The 17674-nt window shown below is 51.3% G+C and overlaps 9 protein-coding genes across 9 annotated transcripts; 4 read left to right on the plus strand and 5 right to left on the minus strand.

Moving 5' to 3' along the window:
- Positions 1-881: 881 nt before the first annotated feature.
- Positions 882-1857, plus strand: COCMIDRAFT_107407 (uncharacterized protein; the record flags this gene model as incomplete). The annotated part of the gene is made up of 2 exons (XM_007694330.1): positions 882-1572; positions 1661-1857. 2 exons carry the CDS (start codon positions 882-884, stop codon positions 1855-1857), a joined length of 888 nt encoding a protein of 295 aa, XP_007692520.1.
- Positions 1858-2122: 265 nt separating this feature from the next.
- COCMIDRAFT_107423 (uncharacterized protein) lies at positions 2123-4378 on the minus strand (the record flags this gene model as incomplete). Its single annotated transcript, XM_007694331.1, has 3 exons — positions 2123-3164; positions 3217-4086; positions 4137-4378. The coding sequence occupies 3 exons, from the start codon at positions 4376-4378 to the stop codon at positions 2123-2125; spliced, it is 2154 nt and encodes a 717-aa protein (XP_007692521.1).
- A 521-nt stretch (positions 4379-4899) lies between these two features.
- COCMIDRAFT_107434 (uncharacterized protein) lies at positions 4900-5508 on the plus strand (the record flags this gene model as incomplete). The annotated part of the gene is made up of 2 exons (XM_007694332.1): positions 4900-5149; positions 5204-5508. 2 exons carry the CDS (start codon positions 4900-4902, stop codon positions 5506-5508), a joined length of 555 nt encoding a protein of 184 aa, XP_007692522.1.
- Positions 5509-5645: 137 nt separating this feature from the next.
- COCMIDRAFT_107438 (uncharacterized protein) lies at positions 5646-6857 on the minus strand (the record flags this gene model as incomplete). Its single annotated transcript, XM_007694333.1, has 1 exon — positions 5646-6857. The coding sequence occupies one exon, from the start codon at positions 6855-6857 to the stop codon at positions 5646-5648; it is 1212 nt and encodes a 403-aa protein (XP_007692523.1).
- Positions 6858-7132: 275 nt separating this feature from the next.
- Positions 7133-8248, minus strand: COCMIDRAFT_30195 (uncharacterized protein; the record flags this gene model as incomplete). The annotated part of the gene is made up of 1 exon (XM_007694322.1): positions 7133-8248. One exon carries the CDS (start codon positions 8246-8248, stop codon positions 7133-7135), a length of 1116 nt encoding a protein of 371 aa, XP_007692512.1.
- Positions 8249-8521: 273 nt separating this feature from the next.
- Positions 8522-9424, minus strand: COCMIDRAFT_107422 (uncharacterized protein; the record flags this gene model as incomplete). Its single annotated transcript, XM_007694334.1, has 1 exon — positions 8522-9424. The coding sequence occupies one exon, from the start codon at positions 9422-9424 to the stop codon at positions 8522-8524; it is 903 nt and encodes a 300-aa protein (XP_007692524.1).
- A 2215-nt stretch (positions 9425-11639) lies between these two features.
- On the plus strand, positions 11640-12906 carry COCMIDRAFT_107413 (class II peroxidase; the record flags this gene model as incomplete). The annotated part of the gene is made up of 2 exons (XM_007694335.1): positions 11640-12629; positions 12682-12906. The coding sequence occupies 2 exons, from the start codon at positions 11640-11642 to the stop codon at positions 12904-12906; spliced, it is 1215 nt and encodes a 404-aa protein (XP_007692525.1).
- A 1572-nt stretch (positions 12907-14478) lies between these two features.
- COCMIDRAFT_107458 (uncharacterized protein) lies at positions 14479-14916 on the plus strand (the record flags this gene model as incomplete). Its single annotated transcript, XM_007694336.1, has 1 exon — positions 14479-14916. The coding sequence occupies one exon, from the start codon at positions 14479-14481 to the stop codon at positions 14914-14916; it is 438 nt and encodes a 145-aa protein (XP_007692526.1).
- A 1637-nt stretch (positions 14917-16553) lies between these two features.
- Positions 16554-16865, minus strand: COCMIDRAFT_30198 (uncharacterized protein; the record flags this gene model as incomplete). The annotated part of the gene is made up of 1 exon (XM_007694323.1): positions 16554-16865. The coding sequence occupies one exon, from the start codon at positions 16863-16865 to the stop codon at positions 16554-16556; it is 312 nt and encodes a 103-aa protein (XP_007692513.1).
- Between the last annotated feature and the right edge of the window lie 809 nt (positions 16866-17674).

Genomic DNA, 17674 nt, shown 5'->3' on the forward strand with positions numbered 1-17674 from the left:
CTCTTGTCTACTGATGATTGGTGGTATGTGTGTGTGTGTGTGTATATGCGAAGGCATGTAGGGCTATCTTGGCTAAGCGCCCATCTGTCCATCCCGTACTCATGTGGTACTCGTGCAGTGTTCGTATTGCATTACGCGGGCAGTGACCTGACGGCAATGGCTGCAGTCCCCCCGCATTCACAAGGGTGCAAGGGTTGTATGTGGGTGGGCGGCCCGTCTGCCAATCATGGCTGGGAACTACCCTTCTAAGAGACAGGCATGGCAAGACAGACCAAGGCGCGACATGCGGCCTGCATGGCTCCGTTAGCGTACGTGTGTGACGTACGTTTGGGTTTTGGCCACTAGTCTCCCCATGCCCGTGCTTGAGGTGACCATGTGCACCAGACGAGATGAAGGCAAGGTATGAGGGGGGAGAGAGGGGAGCGCTGCTTCTTCGTCTTTCTTTTTCTCTTTTCGGGTTCTAAACTTTCTCACCACTGCTGATCTTTGTCGTTTTATTATCTCCGGGTTGTTTCCTGCTTGGCCGTGCTGCCGTGGGCCAAGGGCTGGCTGACGTGCTTTGGGTGCGAGGCAAGGGCAAAAGGGTAAAGCGGGTACTCTTTTGTTTGCAAGGATCGAAGCAAGCGAGCGTGGCGTAGTCGTATGTACCTATGCGTTTCATCCCAGGCAGGTACATTCCGCCTCTTTATTTACTAGCCCTACCTACCTTCTGCTGTCTATTTCTTCTCCCCTCTCTTCCCCTCTTCCTACCTCTTCGCCCTCCCTCGTGCTACTCCCCCTCCCCGGCACTCTTCCATCCGCCATAGAGCACAGTCAAGTCTGCTTCGAGTCTCCATTGATTTGCAGTAAACGTCGGCATTCCCCCCCCACCATCAGCTGCCATGGCGTCATCTGCGCCCACAAGCAATGGCTCAAGCCGCAGCAGCCTGAATCCCTTTGCAAAGCGCGATGAGCATTCCTCCCAGGCTATACTCCTCTACAAAATCACCACATCGCTCAGCTACCTCCTCCTTGTCATAACGACCTTCTACTACACGTTCCATGCCCCCAGTGGCCACGGCGCCCACCGCTTCTGGAAAAACAATATCCCCACGCCATTTGCACAAAGCAGCCTCTTCACGTCGATATATTGGCTGATTCTGTTTGCCGTGCAGCTCGTGTATGCTTACGCCTTGTACATGAGCGACACGGTGTACGTGACCGCAGCAGCAAATATTGGCTCTCATTTTATTGCCAACAACCTGCTGCTCTTTGGCTTTGTCAATCTCTTCGTCCGCAGCCACTTTTGGCTCGCAGAGGTCCTGCTCGTCATCAACTTTTTTAATCTGGCTTTTGCCTACTTTCGACACAGCACCACGCCCCGCGCCATCCACATTGGTATCGTCAGCGGCCCGCTTGCATGGAACTTTGTCGCCCTCGACTGGTGCGGTGCCATTGCCCTGCACACCAACCATGAGGCTTTCCGCATTGTTTGCAATCTCTTCATCTGGGGGTGGCTTGCTTTTGGCTTGTTCTTCCTTGTGGCCTACAAGGACTACACCATGGGATTTGCCTTGTCCCTTCTGGCGTTTTGTACGTTGTTTTTCTTTTCCTTTCTCTTCGTCCTGCACGAAAACACATGAAAAAAAAAGGACTATCCGCTAACACTATCCCAATCTAGCAACGGGAGTGGGTCAGTTTCTCACTCGCCCACATATTCTGCAATTGCAGTGGATCTTCGCTTTTACTATTGGCGGTCTCTTGTTCGTGCTCAGTCTTGCTGTTGGCGTGCCCGGTCTGCTGGGCCGTGATCCTTTCCCGCGCGGCCACGTGGTCAGCGAGGATAGGGAGAGGGCACCACTGCTGGCTGATGACTGAAGAGCAGACAAAGGCGGGGTTCATGGCTGCTGAGCATGCTAATGATAGCCTTGGGCATGCTTCTTTCCGAGCGAGGTACACATTTGCGGCAGTGGTTCAAGTTATACGACGTTAGTGTGCAGTTCTTTTGATAGCTTGGTGTTTCCTCTAGCCTACGGTTCAAGCATACTTTTCTGGTATGTCGCGGACCTGATGGAAATGGCGAGTCATGTCTGACTTGTAAGTGTATTATTAGTCTATGTACACACTCCGCTCTGCAGATAGTTCAAAGCAGCAAGTCTTGATTTCCATCGTTGACTCCTGGACTAATCACCATGTGCTGCGGCTCATTCTGGTTAACCACCCACCCCCCTCCAATCCCCCCGACTGGATCTGCAGTGATTGGGCTTCCGCCAAACGAGCTCTGTCGACCCACACTTGCAAAATACATGTCGGCATCATTCACGGCACCCGCCATGCCCGTGCCGTTGCCGTTGCCATTGCTAGGGCTGAGACTGCCATTGCCATTCGTCGTCACGTCCAGCTTAGTCCGCTCGGCTGCAGACCGCTCCCGGGCTTGTTGAGCTGCCTTGAACGTTGGCAGCTCTTCCTTTTGTAAAGCAGGCGAATCCTGTAGTTTTCGCGGCCGTGCGCTGCGGAACACTTGGTTGACTGGCTTGAGATAGACGGTTGCCAGTGTCCCCACATTAAGGCACATTTCCTCTAGAGTGCTAGGGTCCAGTTTCTCAGACTCTTCAGCTGTGATCGGAGGCTTCTCCCCCATGACCACTTTTTTCGCTTCCTCGGGTGCCGAGGAAAGAAGACGCCAATACATATAGCCTCGGTCCCGTAAGTCGGGATTGTCTGTTTCTTCCGTTGCCCACTTGAGCACCTTGGGTACGATGGCCGATCCTCGAGTAGGTCTCTGGATGAACAGCTTGACCGTGGCCGTGAGAAGAGCCAGCTGCACCTCGTGTGTTTCTTCTTGGAATGTGTCCAGGAAATCCTCGAGAAGAACATCAGAGTCTTCTATTCGGTCTGCATACTCACCAATCACCCAGATCATGGCGGCCTTTGCTTCGGGTTCATCAAGCGAGTCGAGGTTCTCGCACAGTGTCGAGATGATGGATTCATATTGGTTGGGATATTTGCGGAAGATGTTCCGGATAACCACCGTCGCTTCTTGCACAATGTACGATACCTTTGTACTGACGAGTGAGAGAAGAGTGCTGATGCAGAGCTGGGCTGCTGGAGCAATCTTGATGGCGAGCTTGCCAATGGCACGGACGGATTTTCGGACAAAATCGACATCAATTTCAGTGGCATATCTAGTTGTTGTTAGTCGAATGGGTCAAGGAGAGTTGAAGAGTAGAAACTCACTCTGCCAGCTCAGTCAGCACCTCCTTAATATTGCGCTCAGTGGCCAGCATGAAGATGAGCTCGAGCTTGGTGACCTTGACATAAATGGGGTCGTTGTATTTACAGAAGAAAACGCGGATATCGTTGCGCAAAACCTCTGGTCGGCGTTGCAGGATGAGAAGCGCATTGCGAAGGGCCAAATACTGAATCTCAGGACCTTTGGAAAGGAGGGTGACGAGCGGTGGGGAAAGTTTGTTACATAAAGAAGTGATGACCTTTTGGTCGGATATATAGTTCATTAGGTAAAGAATAACGCGGATGCAGGTAAGAACGACGGCGGAATTCGAATGCGAAAGGCGAGGAGATATGCGTTCGGCGAGGATAGCGGCTTCGCTGTTGTCTTGAGGAACATAGTTCATCATGGCTTCGAGTATATATGTCTGGCCCCATTCAGAGCAGTCTGGCAAGATGGAGACAATCTTCGAGGCGCTGGCATAGTCGATGGTGAGCTTGATGTTCTCGCTTCGTTCCCAAATGTCCATGAGACTGGCGAGTGCACTAGACACTACGGTGGGGTTCTCGTCTCTCAGCATGCCATTCAGCCTATCGATGAGGTCCGACTGCTCGACTAGATGTCGGTCATGGTCGTAGAGTTTAGCGACGCAAAAGGCGGCGGTTTTTCGCACATAAGGGTCGGCGTCTTTGAGAAGGTTCTTGAGGTGGGGAACAGTGGCTTCGACAAATTCGCGGACGTGCACATAGGACATTGTGCGTAGGGCAAGGGCGCGCACGAGGGGATTACTGTCGTTCATGTCCTCCTGTATGATAGGCAGTGCCTTAAGGGCAATTTCAGGTTTTATCCTGGCATAATTGACCAAGTACAAAAAGCACCTGCATCTTCGTCAGCAGGGCACATGAAGCAAAATCAGAGTATTACGCACATCTTCTTGATTTCCAGGCTGGGGATGTGCATGCAACCAACAATGTCTGGGAAGAGGGCGACCATGTCGTTGTTGCTCATGGTCATGTTTGCCACAATCTTCTTGAGGGCCGTCTTCTTTGCCGAGAAGTTCTTGTCCTTCTTGCCGCCGCTGTTAAGCTCGAGGCGGAGTTCGGCGACCTTGCCCTGTGGAACGGGCGATGGGTGTAAGCGCGGGCTGTCGAAAGCGTAGGGGAGAAACATGGTGGAGGGATGAACAGCAGACGTACCCTCGCGAAGAGCTTCGCATCCTGGCCGCCCTGGCTCATGGTGGGCTAGTTGTCTTGATATCTGCCTGGCCGTCGCGCAATCAACAAATGGACCCTCGCCCAGCTGGCGCCCCTCTCTGTTGGTGGGTGCGGGTGGTGGTGATGCGGGGTCTTGGGACAGTAGCTTATTTGCTCGTGTATCGGGCGTGGATGGCGTGGCGCATGTCGTAGCGAGGGTGACAAAGGGATTGGGGCGGGCGTCCGGGGGATTGGGAGACGGGGGTTCGGACGAGTGGTGACTTTTATGGATGGAGACACGCCCGGCGGCGGTCAACACGGAGGAGGGGACGTGCATCCCTGCCAAGCACTCCCGCACTTCGTCTCCACCTACGGCGCGCTCCGCACCACCGCCGCCGCAACATCACCACCACCGCCGCCACCATCCGCGTCTTGAAGTCACAGCCACAGCCAGGCACACATCTACGCCCATAGCCGCCGTCCATTTCTCGAGCACAAATGGCTGCTGCCCCGCCTCCGCCCCCGCAATGGGTCGTCGACCTCAACTCGACGCCTGCGTCCAAGCCAAAGAATCCCGCTCTCATCGACCCGCCTGGCTACACGGCCTCGCTGACCAAGAAGGAGCGTTCTCAGGCCTCCAAGAACCAGCGTGTACCTCCGACCGCAGACGAGATGGACACGCTCAAGATGAAAAAGGCATGGGAGGTCGCCATTGCCCCCGCTAAGCAGCTGCCCATGAATGCTTTTGGTACTTATTCCCGCCTTCCGTCACACCTCCACCTTCACTAACTAAGGAAATCAGGCATGTACATGACCGGAAACACGCTCCAAATCTTCTCCGTCTTCATGGTCTTCACCCTCTTCAAGACGCCCGTCCTCGCTGTCCTTGGCCTCCAACGCACTTTTGCCCCATACCAAACCCCCGGCACCGCAGGCCGCCTGCTCGGAGTCAAACTCGTCTACATTGCCTGCAACTTGCTTATGTTAGCCCTCGGAATCTGGAAGGTCAATGCAATGGGTCTGCTGCCTACGACGCGGTCAGATTGGTTAGCATGGGAAAGCGAAAGAACATGGTCAGAAAGAGCTGTGCCCCAGGAATGGCTGTAGCCTTTTTTTATCCACTTGGAATACACGAATTGAACATATGAAGCCCTCTGTTTCCATGGCCTCTACAAACTAATCTTCTGTTAATCCGTTCGCTTCCCCTTGATTTTGACTGTCTCTTTGCTTTTTTTTGCAAGCGCCTAATCCCTAGTCTTCGTCTCCACATTTTCCACGCCAACCACAGCAACTAGCCCATTGTCCGTAACGGCCTTTGTCGCTTCCTTCTTGCTCCTCAGTTTGAGAACTAGAGGGTTCCGCATGGCGCACTCGAGTTCTCTAGCTGTTGTCAAATCTGCATGGAGCAACCTCATAATGTCCCTCGGCATCGTTTCGGGGCCAGCATGTCGTATGTCTTCTGCTATGCCCATGAGTGACCTTCGTAAGCCCTGCATGTCCATGTCTCCTTCGTAATCAGCCGCAGTCATGTTTCTGATTTGAGCTAGAAGAGGGTTTTGCTCGCCCTGTTTCTCTCGGGTCCGACCACGAACATCCCGTCTGGGCATTCCACACGGGGCTGTATCGCTCTGCTTGAGCATGGCTTCTTCCATGACTATCAGCACGCCTCTCACATCCAGGGCCGTATCTTTTACTCCCGTTAATGCGGAATCTGAAAAATCAATCAGTTGCACATCCGGGTACCCACGATACCGATGATACATGTACACTGGGTACAAGCTCAACATGACATTAGACGCCTCGATCCTGCCATGCACCAGACTATGCTCATGCAAGAACTCGACCGCCTCAATCAAACCGATACATGTATGCGCCATCAGCCAGTCTGGAATGCCCCCGCTCCTACCGTTGCTGCTCCTCTCACCGAGTTGCTCAAGCGTAGGCCCAAAAATAGGGCGCAAAGCCATATACGACATCTCTGGCGCCTCTGTGTGCTGAGATCCCAATATATACGACCCTATATGCAGCGTAGATACTACCCCGGCCACTCTATGAATCTCTTCTACCGCCTCAACTTCTCTCCGTACCTTTTCTTTGTCCGTAGACATCTTGACCACTACGAGCTGCGGCAGCATCTCGATCTGCCCTGAACGTAGTAATGATGTCCGATTTTCCTGTATGTTTTGGTATAACACGTCTCCAAGCCTCTCATACTCAAGCAGACCGAGTTGTTGCTGTAGGCGTGCGTTCCCAGTCATCTTCTCAAACGCTGCTAGGATTGGTGCGCATCGATTCGCAAGGTCTTCGTCAATGTTCATTGTGGGCTCAGAGGAACAAGGAAGAATCCGCGAAAGACAGAGATATACCCCTGTACTTTGAGAGCTTTTGGACAGAGTCTTGACCACACGAAATAGGGCGCCTGGCGGTCGCGCCACGGTAGGAATCGGTTCCGACATGATTTTTGTGGTGTTGAGAATCTTCACGATGTAGAGTCAGGATTGGGAAGTTGGCAGACAAGCGATAGGTGAGAGGATAATTTCGTATTACAAAAGTCGCAGCGATGGTAAATTCCGTTTGCGTGGTGAAGGCGGAATGAAGTGAGACACTAGTGACCGTGAATGGGAAGCAATCGACCAACTACCATGAGTTAGGGTCTGTTATGTTATGTCTATGTTTATTTGCTCCAAGTATCCGCTACATGTACCCTGACTCAAATTCCTCTCAGATCAAGTTAATCAGAAGATGACCTCGTGTGGCCATACTCCTTCAACGACTTCTCTATCCTCTCAAACAAACCTTCACGCCATCCTCCAGCTCCATCCTCCTTATGACCGACACCGTAGTCAAACTGCCATGCCAATATACTTTCTGCCCTCGCTCCGTCCTTTGCCTCGAGAGTACCTACTGCTACATCAATGAAGCGCGGTCGCGTGCTCGTAGTATAGAAGATGGTCGTAGAGCACGTGTTGCAAGAATAGCGATGCACGCCAGGCGACGATTCATAATATACCAGAGAACCAATTCGACCATCCTTGCCATCGACCAAAGCAGCCAAGTCTTGCATGTTTGACGGAAACTCGTTCTCATCCGCGGAGAGGGGGAAAGAGATGTGCTGCAGATCGGCAAATGTCCAATAGAAGACATCGTTTCCAGTATGCAACCGACAGCTATCGCAGCCGCAGAGCTCGGTCTTCAGCTTTCTACTAGCTGGATCCACGTTCCATGGCAGGTAATCAGTGGCGACATGATTGTAGTTGCCGCGGTTCAGGACGAGGTCTATGCCTCGGCATTTACATCGGATGGGTATGGCGTCTTGTCGGTCCGTAATTGTATCTGGTGATTTCAACTGCAACTGCCAATCAACTGCCAGCTCTTCTGCGCTGTTGCCTCTGGTTTCGGTCTTGAAACATTTCAGAGGTGGACCAGAAGCGTTGATATACTTTATCCATACACTTGCGCCTCCATCTTTTGTATCGCCTATGAATCCCATGTGCGACCATTTCACCACTTCCACATCGCACGCAAAGTTGTTTAGTGCGCCCGTCGCCATGAGCAGCGGCTTCGTCTCGTCTTTGAAAGCGCCAATCATGGGGGTAGAACACGTTGCGCAGAACAAAAGGTCGAATGCTGGGCTGAAGTTGAAGAGCTTGTAGCCTGAGAGGTCAACTGTAGAGCGTGGCGAAGGCCAGAACGCTAGCGAGCTGTATAGAGAGCCTGACACATGACGACAAGTGTCACAGTGGCAGATGTGCGCCTTCAGAGGGAGGCTAGATTCAGGGACAGTGGTGGTATGAACATGCGCCTTGCAAAGACAGGATGCTGTTAAGGTGATTGTATCGTCGGCCATGTCGGCGGTAAAGAGGTCTGGAGCTGTGGAGTTGAATAAAGTGGGAGATACAGTAGCTAGCCACGGCATCGGAAAGTGTAAATGCTATACTTGATCTTAACCAGGCATCATCGTATTTTCTTGAATACGGGGCAGCGTCATAGGGTTAGGAGATATTGGCCAGCATTGCGGGGCTGGCAAACTGGCGTCTCGTACCTCGCATTCATGCACAAAGACACAAAGATGTGTGATCAGCCATTTAATGGTAAGAGTTGGCAAGCTCAGTATGCATTGCTACATCTTCACAACCCGCATGACGTCGAACAAGCCGACTTTCTGCTTTTCTGACAAGCCATCTTTCAACGCGCCGGTAACGTGCTCGCCGACTCTTCCACGCTGGTTGCTAACGACTGTCGTCTGCCCTTTCTTGAACTCGCATGTTCGGCCTGTCGCCCCCGAGATCCACATCTTAACAGCACTGAAGGATGGGTTGTCTAGAAGGTTTGTTCCGTATGAGGAGGCCCATGGAGCGTCGACCTGCCAAGGCTCTAGGCATCCACGAAGATCTGCTGCAAAGGCTGTGACAACGATAAGCTGCCGTTGCTGCCTGAATGCAGAAGTGCTAGGGGCTAAGCTGCTCTCGCGTGCGCTTGGGTTTTTTATTTCGTCGACTAACCACTGGAGGTCTCGCTCATGTTCCGCGTTGTGCTTCTCTACGCTCCAGTCCTGAATCCCATCTACCTCGTCAAACTCTGGCATCTTGCGCAAAGCACCGCTTGCGTCTGACTTTGGTATCTGACTCCAAAGGGTGCACCCTAGCAGTGTAATGTTCTTCCCCGGTACATCACTTCTCGTCTCGTAGAGTATCTCCAGTCTGCCTTGTGTTGCTTGCTCTTTTTCCAGCTGATGCGCTAATTGCAGCCCTTCCATCCACCCAACTCCATGGAATTCGAGTGCTCCAAGAACTAGGTAGACTTTTTCATAAAGATTACATCGCCGTATGAGAAAGGCGAGGTATTGTTCATAGTCAAGCAGGCGGCCAATATTCCCAGCGAGGATCAGGTACGGCGCTGCTACCGGTATGTGAAAGGTGAGGTACTGTGATTCGTGGTCTAGGTGGAGATCCGAGAGAACCTGGAATGAAGTCTTGGATCCGGAGAAAAGGCCTGACAGCCGCCGCATCTTGGAAATTTGCATATCAGTCTTGTTGGAGATTGTGGCGTAACTCAGGGCCAGCCAATAAGATAGGATTATCGCAACTGCGATGGGGACTGAGGAACAATGTGTATCGGTATGAGCCAAGCAAGAAGAAAGACAAGAGCTGAAGAAAGCGGGAATTATACTAGTCTACCGCGCACAAACGAACAGGATCGCGTACTTAGCTCCGTCTGATGCGCAGCAGCTGAGAAAGGCTGAGCCTTAGAAAGCTGACAATGCAGCATCGAAGCCTACCGCGTCTTCTCGCGCATTATGATGCAGAGGCCCACACCGCACAACAACAACAATTGCATACATCGCTGTCAACCCTGTTGCGTCCGAAATTAGATGGAAAGCTCCTCTTACGTTGCGTTGTCAGTGTTGCGAGGCGGTGGCTGTGGGAGAAGAAGGATCCCGCGAGCGACTGAATTAGAATCCGCCTAAGCTGAGTTGAGATGGCGGCCTTTGTCAGCCCCACCATATTCGCTCACCTTGCTTGTTAGTCCTACTTGCTACGCCAACAATCATGCATGCCATTGTCAACTCATTCGCAACGGTCCTGTTGTGCTGCGGTTTCTGATTCCCTGACTTTTATTCCACCCGCTAAGCAAGGCTGTCCGTCATACAAGTATCAAGCTTGCCCGTCCGGCCGTTGGTAGCTAGCGAATCTGACTTCAACAAGTCCTGGTGGTGGGCATTCTTTTGTTTTTTTCCTGGCAAAGGGTTAAATGCCCATGCCGTATCCCGTCTCCTCTCTTGATTACCCTCTAGCTTATCCACTTTGCACGTCAAAAAACCCTTGCATGAAGAACATACTGTAATCCATATCAACAAATTAGGAGTACCAAACTTCCCCTCGAAAGTACGAGTCACGCGATGTGTGCTCTTCGCTTTGGCTTAGTATTGCCCTCTGCCTCGGTCTCGGGAACACAAAGTAGCCGCCTTTCGACAAGCCGAGCGTATTGAACGCATACAAAAAAACGCGGAACGTTCCTATGGTTCCGCGATATTGGCTTGGGGGTCAAGAGCTGAACGTACGTTATCCGGTTAAATATACGCTGTCTTTGCACATCCCCTGCTATGAAGCTTACTTACCGACTGGTTCCAAGTATCCTCGCAATGGCATTGATCTTTCATACCATAAAAATTTTCATGTTTGGCGTTCTTGGTCGATTTCCTCACATCATGTGTCTCTAACCTATCGCTAATATCATCTACACTTTTGGAAAGGGTTTGGTAAGACTCCAAAGCTACTTCAAAGGTGAGGCTGAAGTCCCAATGTATCTAGCGTCTCACCATGGACGGGTCGAGATTGCATCTGCGCGATCTAGCAACCTTGGACCTGGAAACACTCAACCAGTAATGACTAAGAATAGTCTCGCTGTATGCACGCCAAGTATGGGTTCCAGGTACTCGTTCAATATATCACTGCATCTGCTTGAAAGGCCATACCGGCCCTTTTGACCGTCGGGACAATGTTTGCCGGTTGACTTGCGTTTGCACTGGGATACAAGTCAATTCCACACAATCAACTCGAAGACATGTGGTTGTGGTGTGCGCTGGCATGGAGCGTGTCACAAATTCAATTACCTAGCGTATGGGAAAGCTGACGAGAAAGGGAGCAAATCAAGTTCTCCATGTAACAATCTCTCAAACTACGCTGGAAATTTGTATCACACACTAGACTCAAAAAAGTGTGTGTAATATAGTTCACGTATTACAGCAGCTTTCTGCAACTAGTTTTGCCTCCCGTATCTGAGGATCCGCCATCCAGGCACAAGTTACCTTCCCCTTTGCTCATCTGACCAATGATTTAGGCTGCATATCCCGCTCTGCTGTCAGCTACCATGCCACTAGAAAGTATGTTTCTTCCTTGACTATGTGGTCAAACACCATGCAACTAAAGTGCGGCAAAATCGATAGATCAACGCCACGAAGGCCCTACGGCATTCATCAGGCCAGGTCCAAAGCCGAGGGTCTTCGTATTCATCTATTCCGGGTGTCTAGAGCTCATGGTGGCTTTGATGGTTGAATTACAATCTAAGCTGTCTAGCAAATCATCTTCGACTCTGGAATGCATAGGCTGACTTTGGTTCTGAACTTGTAACCTGGCATGGAGAAAGATGTTGATATAAAGGCTGCTGTAGTCACAGCACTGTATCGATTCAGAGTCGCCATCGTCCTTTATCCATTCGCTTCAATACCATAAACCACAATGAAGGCTCTCTCCTACCTCAGTTATGCCCTTCTGGCATGCATCCCCCTGGCCGAAGCTCACCCCGGCATGGGCGACACCATGGCCGAAATGCGCTACCTAGCCGCTCGCGAGAAGCGCCAGACTTCTAAAGAACTTATTGGCGATCTCAAGACCCTCGCAGATTCTAAGCTCACAGCTATCGGAAAAGACATCAAAGCCATTATTCTGGACCAGAAGTCTGCCGAGTCCACCGTCATGGACACATCGATCCCAGTTGGCAACATCGGAAGTGCAGCCTGCAAAGCTGATTTGTGTTGTCACTGGAAATGGCTCGCATATGAGATGACAGCCAAGTTCAACGGTACCTCTGGTCGTTGCAATAAATTCGCTCGCCAGGCTGTGCGTCTGGGCTTTCACGATGCAGGTGTCTGGTCGAAGAGCAGCGGCTACGGTGGTGCGGACGGCAGTATTCTTCTTAGCGATGAAATGTCGAGAATAGACAACAATGGTCTTGCAGCCATCGCCGACCAGACAAAGAAGTGGTACACTAAATACAATCAGTACGGAATGAGCATGGCAGACATCATTCAGTTCGGCGCCAATGTCGCGACTGTCGTTTGCCCGCTCGGCCCCCGTCTCCGCACCTTCGTTGGCCGCAAAGACAACAGCAAAGCGGGCCCCACTGGGCTTTTGCCTGGAGAGAAGGACTCGGCAGATCAGCTCATCAAAATGTTCCAAGACAAGACCATCGACGCCCATGACCTTGTAGCCCTGGTAGGCGCACACACCACGTCGCAGCAGCACTTTGTCGACACCACTCGCGACGGCGACCCACAAGACTCGACACCCGGTGTATGGGATATGGCCTTCTACCCTCAGACCACCAACAACGCCCCGCCTCGTGTCCTCAAGTTCCAAAGCGATATCAATTTGAGCAAGGACTCGAGGACAAGTACATCCTGGGCGCAGTTCAGCGACAGGGCTACTGCACAAGGAAGATGGAACGCGGTAAGTATTTCCAACCATTGTGTCCGAGAATCCAAACTGACAAAACGATCAGGACTATGCCAAAGCCTACACGCGTCTGTCGTTGCTCGGTGTCAACAACATCAATGATCTCAAGGAATGCACCGGTGTCCTGCCTGCCGAGCGTACATCATTCGTTAACCAAGACCAAATCGTGCTGGATAGGTGGCTGCAAGGAGAGTTCAATCAGCTCAATAACTTGGTGGATGATGCTATTCAGCTGACTGGTGTCATTTCGGGTAGGGATGCGGAACCGTAGGATGCTCGCATGGTATCATTTCGTATGAGAAACTGGTGACGATGATATATCACGTGTAGAATGAATACTGTGCATATCCCATCTAGAAAGCTTTGTAGCTCATTTGCGCTCTTGAAAGTTGAACTGTCAGTTTGCATTGTTTGTTCACCGAACACTTTTGTTAATGCAGCCTATGAACTGTGCAGCGGCTACTCATGCCCATGGTCAGCAAGAGAAATCCTTGACATTAAACTTGCTCCTGGATTCTCACGCCAAGTTGATCGGACAGAGACTGTACGAAAAAAGTCGAAGGCCGCGTGAGAAACACGCCAAGAACGTGTGTAGAAAGATGGGGTTGGCAACTCCCGGTTCGTAGTACAAGAGGACTGAGTTTAGGAAGAATAAAGAATCTCTTTGTGGATATCGCGTCCGTGAATCTGTAATGTTAGGTCCGCAACCATCTTTACCCTTCATATAATCATCTCTCCTAAACGCCTAAGAGAACCGGTTCTATGGCTCGAGGGTATGCTTTGAGAAAGCTATCGTATCCTATTCCCATAGGTGGTGTCGCGTGGGCTATTAGAGTCAATTGCAGCAACGCGTCTCGCGCACTCCCGATTAGCTGCATGCATACTATGGCACCGGGCCCAGGCTGCACGCGAGAGGAACTAACAATGCTTCCGAGTACAAAGAAGCGTTTGCCGTTTCCTTGTAAGTCTGCTGTATCCTCCCCACGCTACTGATAGTACTGTCGACGCTGGCCCGCAAAGGTTACCCGAACCACAATCCCTATACGATGTCCTTCCCTCTATACATGACCTATAGAAGGTGAAGATGTCAGTCATATATACGACATGCAGCTCCTTGAACAGAGCAGAGACCATCGAATACCCGGTAGTGTCGCTGAGCTGCTCGAGGGGAATATGGCGCACGGACCGGCGTGAAGTTGGCTGCTTCCAATCTTGCCTGCCCCTCACGATCAAGCCCTCCTCAGCTTACCCACTCCGGCGACATTGGTAATAGACAAAGTCTTTTGCTTCTCTTGCTAGAGTACCTGTTGTCTTTTAGAAGACGAATCTGCTTCAGGCTAATGCACCCCGCTGACAAGGAAAGGGATCGAGAGCTCCGCCGAAGACACCGAGTCAACAACAGAAACTCTCCCCTCGGGGATCACCAGAGACACCACAAGAAGCCACCACAAGAAGCCACCAGTAGTCTTCATCGATCGGAACAGCTGTAAATGACCCTTCCAAATCCGGAATGATCATTACAAGCAGGCCTTGACGCGGCTTGATGATCTCGCATTAGCGGAAACCCGCGAACCCCCACCACACTAAGGGCTGTCTGCATAGTGGTCAGCATACCCGGATAACAACATACCTTGTCCACAAAGCCAGAGAATAGCCGGAACATGGCATCGGCTTTCGGCTCTTGGAGAATGCTTGATAGACAGATCATCACGATCCTTCGCATCTAGGTGTCATCAGGTCCTTGATGAACTCACCTAGCTGCTGGCCAAGGGACTTCCTCTTTGGTCGATGCAATCCGACTCACCTACAAGCAGATCAGTATTGTGGTCAAGTGTGACTTTCTATGTCGGTCAGCATCGCCACACAAGCATTCTGTCTTACAAACTTGACACACTCCGTCAGTACGCTGTCTCATCTCTTTCCGTTGCTCAATCTTAGCCATCTGCGGGCCGTGTGCCGGAATGTTCTTTCCATCAACCTCAATAGGAGAAGAATACATGCATATGTGCATGCGATGATAGCGGTATCATGTCCTCTCAATATCGGGGTGACAGGCGGCTGCAGGAAGACACATACACACCGGGCGCGCACACTTTCCTACACCATTTCGAGGATCTGTATGCCGGGGGACACGCCGACCAATTGCCAAAGCCCAAAGATGGCAAGGCGAACTTTCGGTAGATTGGACAGCTGCATGTCTCGCTTCGAGATGTGCTTTGTTGTTGACAATGACGAAGTCTTGCGCAGGTCGTTACCCATGTACCATCCCTGGATAGCATGATCATCCCACGGAGTCATGACTTTGTGTACGGCCGTACTTCTCCTGCCTCTCTGATATCCAACACTGGGGGTGGGATTGAATACTAGGAGCGGAGAAATGGTTGTTAGCCGTGAGGTCCGCTTTCCTCTCCCCAGTTCTGTGTTACCTGGCTCTGCTCCAGGTTCACCATTGCAAAAGAAGCACGCTCAATCCCAATCGCAGGCAACCCTTGTCCGCGTTGATTATCGAGTACCGAGATGCTGCACACGAAAGAAACTATCGGGTTCTCCAGTCTATGAGATATGGGTTAAGCCATATGTCGAGAGCGCCTTGTGGTGTGGATGATGTTACTGAACTTCCCTCGGCGATGAAGGCTCAATTGGCCATGGAAGGTCGATCTTTGGATTGATTAACCAGTGTTTCAGTATTCACATCCACCTTCATCCACTTCACTGCTCTTGATTAGATCATTAGTGTTGTGACTGGACATGGATATGGGATTCGAAGAGGAGGGGAAAGGAATATTGAAGTTCCATGAGACATACGCATATCGCTAGTGAGAGTTTGTGGTTTTGTGGCCGTTTGAGACGACAATGCTCAGTCCTGGCTATCTTAATTTCGACGACTCCATGGTTACTGGCGACGTCAGAACTGACCTTTGGGTTTCTGCTCCCAATGTTAGAAAAAGGCGTGATGAAGTAGAAGCGTGTCGCACGATACCAATGGAATAGCGGTCTAGGAAACGAGGCCTGTTGCAATCGAGTACGCCTTTCTTGACGACAAGCCGACAACAAGATCATCCTGAGATCCTCGGAATAGGAGATTGAACCTCACAAATGGCAAGGTATTAGATTCGTGACTTGCTCTAAGGATCTTCTGGCATACATGCGCAACCGTTGATGTCAGTATCTTGTCAAACAGGTTGGGCAGTGTGATCAGAGGTTACTTTTCCGGAAGGCGCCAGGGATGCTTGCCACACCAGATGGAGATTGCATACCCCATTGTGCCACCTTTGGCATTACCGTTTGGCCCCCAAACACCTTCTTTCTCTAAAACGGGATTGTTCATCCGCATCTTAACATATCATTATGCCTGACTAGAGTTTGGTCTTCGCCTCATCTTGCAGCAATCATGATTTCGTCGATGCTGGAAGAATGACCTTCCACAATTTGGATACCATGGCTCCGCCTCATAGCCGAACGGATATGTCAACATACCGAATATCTGTCTATACGAAAGTGAAATCATCACTCGCAAGGCATGAGCGGTATGAGCGGTTTGTTGTGGGAACACCTGGTCATATACGTAAGCCTGATGAAGCTTTACCGAGGGTTGAGTTTCATGTTGGCCCTGGCTGTCATTGCAGGGGACTGAGTGGACTCATGGTTAACCTTATACTGGGGATAGCCATATGCATGCCACGCTGTGTTCCCTGGATGTACTGCTTCAGACAACATCGGAGGTGCAACCACTCATCGACTTCGCACTTCTGTCGCAGGAGCCATGCAACAGATGTTTGAGCATACCGGCTGGCCCCAATCACTTCACTACGGGCCCTTCTTTTTCTGGTTTTCTTTCCTTTGCATCTGTGGCGTCCAGTCGAAAGCAAGCGACTCGCCTGATGCTGAGCCAGTGCACAATGCAGGTTTCCGTGTGTGTCAACGGCAGGCATATCGGGTGTGTTCTCGTCTCGCATCAGCGCCTGGTCTCTGTTGCTTCGCACCTTCATACCTGCCGCCTGTGCCTTTCTGTGGTCCTATCCTAGGATCTTGCCTTCCATTCTGTTCGTTTGGCAGACGGCCCTCTTCGAAAAAGAACTGATGTGAAACGGTCAAGGAGTAGGGCTCTGTGCGGAGAAAGTTCTGGGAGTGTTGGGACTCATCATGCTGGGCATTCGCATTCCGAAAGAAATCGTGCGGTGTGTTGTAATTGCACCGCGCGCGCACTGGAACCCATCTCCCACGTTGCATGGAAGGCCGCTCGGGTTCGACAAGGTCGATCGAGATCGCTCTGGATTTGTGTCAGTCATTCTTTCTCTGATATGCAAGGGAGGGTCAACACGTGGTTTATCTTGTGGCCTTTACCACATCTGTGATCCACAGCGGTGTTCTCCAGTTCAACCAGGTCCACACAGCATTTCCATGCTCTTGAGAACTCCTCGGTTGAGTTGCCGCCAATGCAGGTTCGCATTAGGGTGTAAACACGTTGTCAGTTGTGGGCTCCTAGCCCGAAATGGCTGCGAGTGTCCTGATCATCCGTCAGGAATCATCTGATGAGCATTCAGTGGTGCCAAAAGTTTTCCGATCCATTTGTTACCTCATGCCGCCGTCGTTCGTATGGTTGCCTTGAAGCCATGGGTTCTGATTGCGTTGGCGGGGCTCCTACGGAGAGAAAGCACGCGATCACGACGAGTGCCGATAGCTTCAGGATTTGAAGCTGCTACTATCGCTACACTGCGGGGGTCTCTGTCAGCTTCTGGAAGTTTGATAGGACTCTCAGTCGGCGATGGCTACTGTCGGACAGTCCATCGGAGTCGGGCCATTGAATGGTGTTTCTGCCAACCACCCTTGCAGATACAGACCTGGTCAGCGAGCTTTCTACTCAGAAATCTTAGCTTACCAACTGTCATGCGAAATAGTTCGATGAAGCGCTGCGAAGGTTGCGTCGGTCGAACAGAGATAGCTTGTTGTCAAGCCTGCTGGGCGGGGGGCTCCATCAGAACCGCCACTTGCAATGCTGACTGCAAAGGGAAAGAGATGATCCCCAGTAGTTCATGAAG

Source organism: Bipolaris oryzae (assembly GCF_000523455.1).
Source record: "Bipolaris oryzae ATCC 44560 unplaced genomic scaffold scaffold_210, whole genome shotgun sequence".
Taxonomy (NCBI): Eukaryota; Fungi; Ascomycota; class Dothideomycetes; order Pleosporales; family Pleosporaceae; genus Bipolaris; species Bipolaris oryzae.